The 10629-nt window shown below is 50.7% G+C and overlaps 1 protein-coding gene across 1 annotated transcript; it reads left to right on the top strand.

Annotated features, from left to right (window-relative positions):
* Positions 1–8044: 8044 nt before the first annotated feature.
* On the top strand, positions 8045–9093 carry LOC134143771 (olfactory receptor 9G9-like). The gene is made up of 3 exons (XM_062582057.1): positions 8045–8240; positions 8400–8514; positions 8568–9093. The coding sequence occupies exons 1-3, from the start codon at positions 8045–8047 to the stop codon at positions 9091–9093; spliced, it is 837 nt and encodes a 278-aa protein (XP_062438041.1).
* Positions 9094–10629: the final 1536 nt, after the last annotated feature.

Below are 10629 nucleotides of genomic sequence, written 5' to 3'. Positions count from 1 at the left end.
GGAGCTGTGCAGATGCCAGTCTGCCACCACCAGCACAGACGAAGCTGTTCGCAACCACGGTCACCAAGTAGATCAGGAACAAGAGGAGGAAGAGTGGTGTATGGAGTGAGGGGGATGTTCCCCATTCCCAGCAGGAGGAACTCACTTGATGATGTGCAGTTATTCCCTTTCTCTTTCTCCATACGATGTTGTATGTGTACAACATCGACAAGGGTGCCTATGAACTGCTTGACACCTTCTGTGCTCTTCAGCCATGTTTCCTAGGGCCACACCTCAGTCTACCATGTCTCTATTCTTTCCCTCGCATAATAGAGCAGAACTGTGAGGAAAGAACTGAGTCTAAGGAAATGCCAGGCCAAAAATCTGGGCATCTGAGGGAAAGAGTAAGTATGTGCGTGAGAGCTCACAGCACAGGTCTGGAAAAGCCAAGTGGCGGTGACCCTGCTGAGGTGCCAAAGATCCCAAGCCCTGAGCTGCAGGGCTGGATTCGGCCTCCTTTACTTGTGGTGTGGACTCCTGACATATTGCACAGAGTAAAATGAATTTCTGTGGGAGAAGTGGAGGAAGAAAGTAGAAATGAATCAAAAGAGGGAGATTTGGGTCAGGAGTCTCAGCACTAAACATCTCTAACTATAGGTACATTTACCACTTCTCTGGAAAGGCCATTTCTTCCATGACCAGCAGCACCTGAGGGCATGCTCCTGATGGACTCCCATAAGCACTCAGGGTGTTCCGTGCAGCCAGCTGGAGGGGCACAGATGGGACCCAGCCCTTCCTGTTCCTCCCAAGCATGTTGTTTAAGGAAGTGCTGGAAGAGCAGGCCTGACGGGATCTTCATAGCACTGCACTGCCTGGGGCTGTGAGAACAGCCCTGCACACACTTCCTGGACTAGGCACTTGGAGACAAGCAACCAACAGGGCTTATGGGAGCATGCCTTCCTGATGGGCAAGGAGAGCTCAGGTTCTTGTCACCCTGCTGTAGAGGAGCTGGCAGCTCCAAGGACTGAGGGGAAGAGGAACAGGTCCCATAGCTCATGAGGTGATGGTGCTGATATGTGCATTTTGCCAGGTCCCTGCTACTTCCTACGCCCTTTCCCAGATCCTGGAAAGCCACTGCAGGACAAGCAAATCCTGGAGAACACCATTCCCCGGGTTCGTGGGAGTGAATGACATGGTGACCTGTGTGTGAGACCATGACAGGCCAGCACCAGGGACATGGCTGGGGTTTGTGCTTGTGAGGTCACCACCACCCAAGCACCTGATAGGCCAGCAGCAGGCACATGGCTCAGATCCATATTGTGAGGTCACTTCTCTCTGAAGCTGGTGGGCTACAGCAGACTCTTGGTTCATTAAAATTCTTTCTGTTTCCTCTGTATCTGCTACTCAGAGGCCAGGAACAGGCTTATGGCTTTGATACTGTTTTTGAGATCATTTTTCCATCAGCACTTGATACACCAGAAGCAGAGAGAAGACAGAAGTTTGTGCTTGTGAGGTCACTTCTGCCTGAGTGCTGATAGGCCAGCAGTGGGCACATGGCTTCCATTCTGATTGTGAGGTTACTGCTGCCTCAGTACCTGATAGGCCAGCAGGAAGCTCTTGTATCTTCTAGTGATGTCACCTCAATCTCTGGTGGTGATAGGCCAGAAACAGGACATGGCTTGTATGTTCTTTGTGAGGTCATTGCTGCTTGAGTACTTGACAGGTCAAAGGCAGGGACAGGGCTCTGATGCTGATTGTGAGGTCACTTCCATCTCTATAGATTACATGTCATCAGCAGGCTCTCCGATGCTTTTGGTTCATGTAAAGTCCCCTCTGCCTCTGCTGCTGACAGGCCAGAAGCAGGTTCATGGCCTCAGTGCAGACCGTGAGGTCACTGCTGCCCGAGTACCGGATAGGCCAGCAGCAGGAACAGCATCAGCAGAGCAGCTGTGAGGTCACTTCAGCCTGAGCAGCTGAGCAGCAGCAACAGGGCTGTGAAATGGCTTGGGAGGATGCTTCTGGCTCTGAAGACAACAGGCCAGAAGGGCTGTTCCCTGCAGGGCTGGGGCTCTCCAGAGAGGCCTGAGCCGCCCCCAGGCTACACTGGGCAGGGGGCTTGTGCCGGGCTTCTGCTGCCTTGGATCCAACAGGGTGCCTGGAGTCCACTGGATGGGCTTATCCCTGAGTTCCTGCAAGCAGGGATTTGGCTGGCTTCTCTGGGACTTTTTGGACCCTGAAAGGAGGACACTACCTCAGTTTTGCAGTTGCAGGATGTGGAGGATGTTGCAGAGGGTGGGACCCTGGGGTGGAGACCCCATCCTACTGAGCTCCTCTCTAGCAGAATAAGCAGCCTCTGCCCCATCATTCCACAGTCTTAAAAACCACTCTAACAGCCCTCCATGGGGCTGCTGCCTGCAGAACCCCTGCACATCCTGCAGCTCTGATGCTTTACAATCATGAGTAGTGGTGGCCCCTTGCAAATTGGCTGTATTTGGTCAGGTGAGCAGCTGCTCTGCCACTGGCCAGGCAGTTGCCTCCCCTTCATGCTCTGTGCCTGATTCCAAGCTGGGAGGCTCATTGGGGTCTCTGATGTCACAGGTGCTGGTGACCATAGGAGGGGATGATCAGGCTATTACAGGCTCAGTTTTCTGACTTCTCTCACCTTTCAAGTCAGGCTTGTCGTTTGGGGCTTCCCAACCTGGAAGCTGTATTTGGAAAAGAAAAGAAAAAAACTGACTTGAAATTGAAGGAGATGATTGCCTCATCTAGCCTCTGGTACAGAAGGAAATCTGAAGAAACCAAAGTCTCTGCTGCTTGGACACGTCAGCCCCTGTGAAAGTAGCTCTGAGTAGCACCAATGGTTGGAAAGGGGAAGTCTTGACATAGGAAGTACCAGTAGCTCTTCGATGCTGGAGGGCATTTTCATATTTTCAACATGCTTGGAAGGTGAAATTCTCTTCTGAGTCCTCCTGGGAAACATTCGCGGGGACTACAGTTCGGGGCAGTAATGCTTTTCCTGTTGGAAACATCACAGTCTTTGCAGAAGATAAATCTTGCCTAGAAACCTAGAGTGGCTCCATTTTCACCCAGCAGCACCTCTAAGCTGGCGGAGGAGGTGGCCTTGGATGGTATTTATAACTCTTGGCCTCACTGAGGCACTCCTCAGGTGCAGATAATCCCTCCAGCTCCAGAATCTGTTGTTTTGGATCCTCACCATCTGTAGCAGCCTCCCCCGCCTAGTACCTTTCCCTGGGAGACACACACCAAATACCTGAGCCTGGCACAAGAACACATGGCCCTGGGAGAGGGAAAATGCTGCCATTCAGTTGCTGTATGTGAACGCGCAGTATGGGAGCACAGAGCTGTGTGCTTGTGGGGCAAATGAAGGTCTCAAGGGAAAGGCACCAGAACGTGGAGGGTGCAGGAGAGAAGAGCCTAGGGTGTTCGCTGTGTTGCATGGACACACTGGGGAAGCTGCATGAGGGGCCATCATCCCATCCCAGACCCCACACAGGTCTGTGTATCCCGGCAGAGGGGAAAATCCCAGTCTTGCATGACCTCTCTTTTGCACCAGATCCCAGCAAATCCTGGAGTACAGCTGTTTGCTCACCACCACATGGGGCACAGCCCAGAATGTGCAAGGGCTGAGTGCTCAGACCGCCTCCACCCCTAGAGTCTGAGGGATCGTTTAAGAGTCATTTAATAATACTCCAGCCCTTTCCTCATCTGAGGGCCCTGGTGCCAGCTCCAGCTGAACTCTGGCATTCCTCACCCCTTCCTTGCTTGCATGGACAAGGTTGCGATGTTCCCCCAGGTAGCCCATGCCCCTTCTACTCTGTGTGCACTTCCACCCAAGCAGCCGTAGCTCTGGTGCTGCTGCCAGGATGGAAGTGGAGGATCTCCCACAGTGGTTCCTTGAGGAGCTCCCCAGGGAAACGTTCTGCCCAGCCCCACAGTCCCATCATGATAGAGGGGACCTGCCTTCTCCCAACCCACTCTCACAGTGCCAGCCGCACCTAAGCCTGCTCCCGAATGTCTCCAGCACAGCCCTCGAGGGAGTTGGAGCTGCCTTGGGCAATCTAGCACAGCAGCAGTGGTGCCCAGAGCAGAGGATGAACAAGGCAGTTGAGGTGAAGACTCCTGCCCTTGGTTGCACAGCTGGGACATTGGATGGCTGACGACTTTGTGGCTGGCCAGGCTCCAGGTGTGGGGTGGATCTTTGCTTGAGGTTAGGAGCATCAGAATTTTCATGGGCTTCAGTGCAGCCCTGATCATGGTGAAGGGAAGTGGGCAGACCCAGGCATGCACAGCTGCAAAGGCTGAGGGTGGAAAAGGCAGTGTGGGGCTGGTGAAGGTCCTCTTTCTCCTCCCTATGGGGAAGAGAGTCCCCAGGAGATGCTGAGCTCTGCTTTGGCCAGCAGAAGGGGAGCATGGGGCAGGGTGGAAGAGGCAGATGGAACTTCTCGAGATGCAAGAGGGAGTTTTCCAACACCTAAGGGTGAGCCAGGGATCTTTGGCTCTTTCCCCTGAGGCTCTCCCAGTAGGACTTACCTTTCCCTGGCAGCTGTGCTGGAGCAGAGGGTGAGGAGCAAGAATTCATGGAATTGCAGAGTAGTTCTGGTGGGAAGAGACCTCTGGAGGTCTCCAGTCTAAGATCCTGGGCAATGTAGGGCTGGTTGGAGGCCTCCAGTCTTGTCTGGCCGTCGCCAGATTGTGCTTGACCCTCATTACTTGCTCTGCTCCTCTTGTCTGGGCACTTCAGGATGGCCCCCTCCCATCATTGGGTCACTGTCATGTCTACCTTACCAGAACCCTTGGCTCCCCTCTCTGCTTCCCTCATGGAGCAGCCCTACTGTGGGGCCATGGGCCATGCTGGTCGGGGCAGGAAGCAGACCTAGCTGGACAGGGATCACCACCTCTGATATTATTGGCCACTGCGTGTGCTCTTGCACAGTGCTCAGAATGGCCCCAAGGTGTCTGCAATGGCAGGAGATGTGTTCGGGTGGGCACCAGCTCCAGCCTGTGTTGTTTCACTGAAGGTGCAGGAATCACCCTCAGAGACCCTTCCCGGAGTCTCCTGAGTCTCTACTGCCTCTCCGGGGATTGCAGAGTCCTCCTTTGGCCGTATGTACTGAGAGTTAATGCTTAACCTTCCGGTTCTCCACCATGGACTGTCCCTCACTTTGTGAGGCTCCGCTCAGTGCCCACCCCCAGGCACATGTTGTCCCTGGAGATCCTCTGAGCTCTCCTGGGACTCAGATTCCCCTCCAGAAGGGTGAGTATCTATCTTTCATCAGCACTGGCATCTGTGCGGTAGACCTGGGCAGGCAATTCAGAGCCCATTCCCCACCTCCACTGGCACTGGTCACCAAGTAATGAGCTCTGAGTGCAGCCCTCAGTCCCCAACAGATCACCCAGAGACACTTAGTTTTCTCTCCCAGATCCCATGGAGTTCACAAGCAGAACACCAAATCCTTGGTTCTGCAATCCCATGGGGGTATTTTTGACTGCAGCTTGTGAAGGAAGGCCAGACTTCAGGCACGTCATATGGGATATCCTCTTTTATTACGGAAATTATTATTATTATGGAGGTCAGGTCTGGCATAAGGGTGCCCATTGCCTCATCCTGCTGTACTTCCAGAACACATGAACTTAGAAACACAACCCAACCCCACCACATTATGAGAACTTCTGTGCCATAGTAACAGAATGGAGCAGAGAAGTCCAGCATGGGAATGAGGAGAACAACTCCAAAAAGGGAAATTCCTGCTGATAGGAAGGGATATGTCTCCAGTAAAGCTGTAGCCCCCACTCAAAGCTGCAGCAAGGACAGTCCTGCTGTGGCAGTGGTGTGATGATACAGTCAAGCTCAGGATCTGTTCTCACAAGCTGCTGCCTGACTCCCATCCAACCTAGTCCCCCTCCACTTGTAGTGTTGGAGAGCTGGAGAGGCAAGGGACCAGCTGATGGTGACAGCTGCTTGCACCCTTGCAGAAGTGGGCTGTAAGATCACACCCTGACTGTGGCCAGGGGAGCTGAGCTCTCCTAATGGACATGGGACCCATGGTCTCACCCTGTCTGTACTCGCCTGCACCTGACTCTGTGCCCCTGAGCTCCCTTGGGGTCAGCGCCAAAAGAGACCCTGGAAAAGGAGAATCTCCTCATTGCACTGCAGACATCCAAGGGAGTTCAGACTAGCAGGCTCTGAGGTTCTCCCATCTCTGATAGTGAAGGGGGAAGCCCAGCTCTCTGCTTCAACATAGTCTGCGAGTTATATTCAAATGAGAGAAATGGCACAAATAAAAACTTTTTTCTTTCTTTTCACAAGAAAGTATCAGTGAGAAGTAAGGAAAAAATTGAATCACACAGGTCCTTGATGCCAGATGACATCGGACTGATGAGAGGATGCATATGGAATGGTTATTGGTGCTGCCATTGGAGCCATTGAACCAGTTTCCTCAGTGCATCCTTGAGCTCCTTGTTCCTCATGCTGTAGATGAGGGAGTTCACTGCTGGAGGCATCACTGAGTTCAGAACAGCCACCACCAGATCCAGAGCTGGGGAGGAGATGGAGGGGGGCTTCAAGTAAGCAAAAAATGCCGTGCTGACAAATAGGGAGATCACAGCCAGGTGCGGGAGGCACATGGAAAAGGCTTTGTGCTGGCCCTGCTCAGAGGGGATCCTCAGCACAGCAGTGAAGATCTGCACGTAGGACAGCACGATGAAAATAAAAAACCCAAGAAACAAACAGGCACTAACCACAATAAGCCCAGCTTCCCTGAGGTAGGAGTGTGAGCAGGAGAGCTTGAGGATGTGGGGAATCTCACAGAAGAACTGGTCCATCTGTTGCCTTGGCACAGTGGTATTGAAAATGTGTTGGCAGTTTGCAGCACAGAATAGAGAAGAGCAGTGACCCAGGCAGCTGCTGCCATTTTGACACAAGCTCTGCTGCTCATGAGGGTCCCAAAGCACAGGGGTCTGCAGATGGCAACATAGCGATCATAGGCCATGACTGTAAGAAGACAATACTCTCCTCCTAACAAGAAGACAAGCAGAAAGACTTGTGCAGCAGATCCCCAGTAAGAAATGGCCTTGATGTCCCACAGGGAACTGGCGATGGATTTGGGGATAGTGGTGGAGACAGTGACAAGGTCAAGAAGGGAGAGGTTGAGGAGGAAGGAGTACATAGGGGTGTGGAGGCGGTAGTTGCAGGCCATAGCCTGGAACCTCTGTCCGCTCTCCTCTGTCCTTGGAGTGGCGAGCTCCTGAGGCTCCTGAGCCTGACGTCTCTTTGCCCATCCTGAGGACATGCTCCTGATGGACTCCCATAAGCACTGCCAGCTGCTTGTCTCCAAGTGCCTAGTCCAGGAAGTGTGTGCAGGGCTGTTCTCACAGCCCCAGGCAGTGCAGTGCCATGAGGTCCCGTCAGGCCTGCTCTTCCAGCACTTCCTTAAACAACATGCTTGGGAGGAACAGGAAGGGCTGGGTCCCATCTGTGCCCCTCCAGCTGGCTGCACGGAACACCCTGAGTGCTTATGGGAGTCCATCAGGAGCATGCCCTCAGGTGCTGCTGGTCATGGAAGAAATGGCCTTTCCAGAGAAGTGGTAAATGTACCTATAGTTAGAGATGTTTAGTGCTGAGACTCCTGACCCGAATCTCCCCTTTTGATTAATTTCTACTTTCTTTCTCCACTTCTCCCACAGAAATTCATTTTACTCTGTGCAATATGTCAGGAGTCCACACCACAAGTAAAGGAGGCCGAATCCAGCCCTGCAGCTCAGGGCTTGGGATCTTTGGCACCTCAGCAGGGTCACCGCCACTTGGCTTTTCCAGACCTGTGCTGTGAGCTCTCACGCACATACTTACTCTTTCCCTCAGATGCCCAGATTTTTGGCCTGGCATTTCCTTAGACTCAGTTCTTTCCTCACAGTTCTGCTCTATTATGCGAGGGAAAGAATAGAGACATGGTAGACTGAGGTGTGGCCCTAGGAAACATGGCTGAAGAGCACAGAAGGTGTCAAGCAGTTCATAGGCACCCTTGTCGATGTTGTACACATACATCGTATGGAGAAAGAGAAAGGGAATAACTGCACATCATCAAGTGAGTTCCTCCTGCTGGGAATGGGGAACATCCCCTCACTCCATACACCACTCTTCCTCCTCTTGCTCCTGATCTACTCGGTGACCGTGGTTGGGAACAGCCTCATTGTTGTGCTGGTGGTGGCAGACCGGCATCTGCATGTAATGGACCAGCATCCATGTAATTCTTCTTGGGCAAGCTGTCCTTTGGCAATCAGGCAATCAACCTGCTGCAGCTCCACCATCCTGCCCCAGCTGTTGGCCAGCTTCCTGACTGGAGACAGGACTATCTCTGCTCAGGGCTATATGACTCAGCTCTATTTTCTCATTCATTTTGCAGCTAGTGAGTGTTTCCTGCTGGCATCCATGTCCTATGATCGGTACTTGGCCATACGCCAGCCCCTGCTCTATGCAAGCCTCAGGACCTGGAAGGTTTGTCTCCTGATGGCAGCTGGGTCTGGGCCAGGAATTTGGTGTTTTCTATTATAGCCACTGTCTTCTCATCAAGGTTAAAGTTCTGTGGCCCTGCTGCAACTGACAACTTCTTCTCTGATTTTACTCCTTTGCTGGAGCTCGCGTGCACTGACACCAGTGTAGTTAAAATAGTAACTTTCATCCTGACTCTCCTGGATTCAGTCTTCCCCTTCCTGATCACGCTGGCCTCCTACGTGTCCATCATAATTGCCATCCTGAGGATCCCCTCCAGCATGGGCAGGCAGAAGGCCTTCTCCACCTGCTCCTCGAACCTCACTGTCGTCACTGTTTTCTATGGCTCCCTCATCATTGTCCACATGCTGCCCAGAACCCCCAGACTCAGACAGCTCAACAAGGTGTTCTCCTTCTTCCTACCCTGTCCTCACGCCCCTGGTCAATCTCCTCACCTACAGTCTGCAGAGCAAGGAGCTCAGGAAGGCCCTGAGGAAAGCACTCAGGAAAGATTTGGGTGGTACCTAGAGGTCATGCCAGTTGAAATGGTCACAGACAACTTCCAACTTGTACAAAGCAAAGCGCTGCCTACTGCAGGACCTCTTTAGAAGTGTGTGGCCTTGAGACTGCCTGTGAAGTGCTAATGGGAGGAAAGGGAAAGCTCTGTGGAAAGAAATGCTCTTATTTTAGAAAAAGAAAGGTAAAAAGATCATGTGTTAACTTTCTTTTGATAATAAAGAGCATGGTTGTCCTACACGAATGAACTGTTGAGAAGTTTTCTTTCTCGGAGAATCTGGAAGGAATAAATTTGGGATGACATACAAATTCCTTCCAAGCGAATGCCTCGGGGGGATCCATTCTGCTTTTGGACCCAGAGCTGGAAGACATCTCCCTCAGCATTGCATATCTCTAGATTATAAGCTAACATGTGAGCAGGCAGGGAATGTTCCACTTCTCTGGAATTCAATGGAAAAATGAGCCCTTTCTGCTTGGAGGCTTAGCTTGGTTAAATGCGATATCTGACGTGACAGAATGGATGCGATAGAATGTGAAGCAATAGAATATTTGTGACACAATAGAATGTGAGGCGATAGAATGTGACTTGATAGAATGTTTGTAATGAGATAGAATGTGACACTATAGAATGTTTGTGATGTGATTGAATGTGACGAGATACAATGTGAAGCGATAGAATGTTTGTGACACGATAGAATGTGACGCAATAGAATGTGATGTGATAGAATGTTTGTAATGCGATAGAATGTGACACAATAGCATGTTGAATTTGAGGTGATAGAATGTGACGCGATAGAATGTTTGTGATGATATAGAATGTTACACGATAGAATGTGACGCAATAGAATGTTTGTGATGCGATAGAATGTGACGCGTAGAATGTTTGTGACGCGATAGAATGTTTGTGATGCAATAGAATGTTACACAACAGAATGTTTGTGACGCGATAGAATGTGATGCGATACAACATTTGTGACATAATAGAATGTGATGCGGTACACTGTGACACGATAGAATTTGTGTGACGCGATAGAATGTGACGCGATAGAATGTTTATCACATGACAGAATGTGACGCTATAAAATGTTTTTGAAGTGATAGAATATGACATGATAGAATGTGATACGATAGAATCTGACGCGATAGAATGCGGTACAATACAATATGAAGTGATAGAATGTTTGTGACGCGATAGAATGTGATGCAATAGAATATGAAGTGATAGAATGTTTGTGATGCGATAGGATGTGATGCAATAGAATATGAAGTGATAGAATGTTTGTGACGCGATAGGATGTGACGCGATAGGATGTTGGTTACGTGATAGAATATTACGCAGTAGAATGCGACACGATAGAATGTTTGTGATGCAATAGAATGTAATGCGATACAATGTGACACGATAGAATGTGAAGTGATATGAATGTTTGTGATGTGATAGGATGTGACGCGATAGAAAGTGACGCGATGGAATGTTTGTGAAGCGATAGAATGTTTGTGACGCGATAGAATGCGACGCGATAGAATGTGAGACGCTACAATGTTTGTGAAGCGATAGAAGGTGACGCTATAGAATGTTTCTGACGCGATAGAATGTGACACGATAGAACGTGACGCAATAGAATCTT

This window comes from Rhea pennata, chromosome 8 (assembly GCF_028389875.1).
Source record: "Rhea pennata isolate bPtePen1 chromosome 8, bPtePen1.pri, whole genome shotgun sequence".
NCBI lineage: Eukaryota > Metazoa > Chordata > Aves > Rheiformes > Rheidae > Rhea > Rhea pennata.
The sequence above is the reverse complement of the archived record's forward strand: the minus strand, read 5'-3'. Positions and strand labels throughout refer to the sequence as shown.

Bases quoted from the DNA above. Each gene is read 5' to 3' on its own strand.
- LOC134143771 (XM_062582057.1), top strand. From the start codon at position 8,045: ATGGAGAAAGAGAAAGGGAATAACTGCACATCATCAAGTGAGTTCCTC. The intron at 8,241-8,399 runs GTAATTCTTCTT...TTCATTTTGCAG, and splicing joins TGTAATGGACCAGCATCCAT to CTAGTGAGTGTTTCCTGCTG. The intron at 8,515-8,567 runs GTCTGGGCCAGG...CTTCTCATCAAG, and splicing joins TGTCTCCTGATGGCAGCTGG to GTTAAAGTTCTGTGGCCCTG.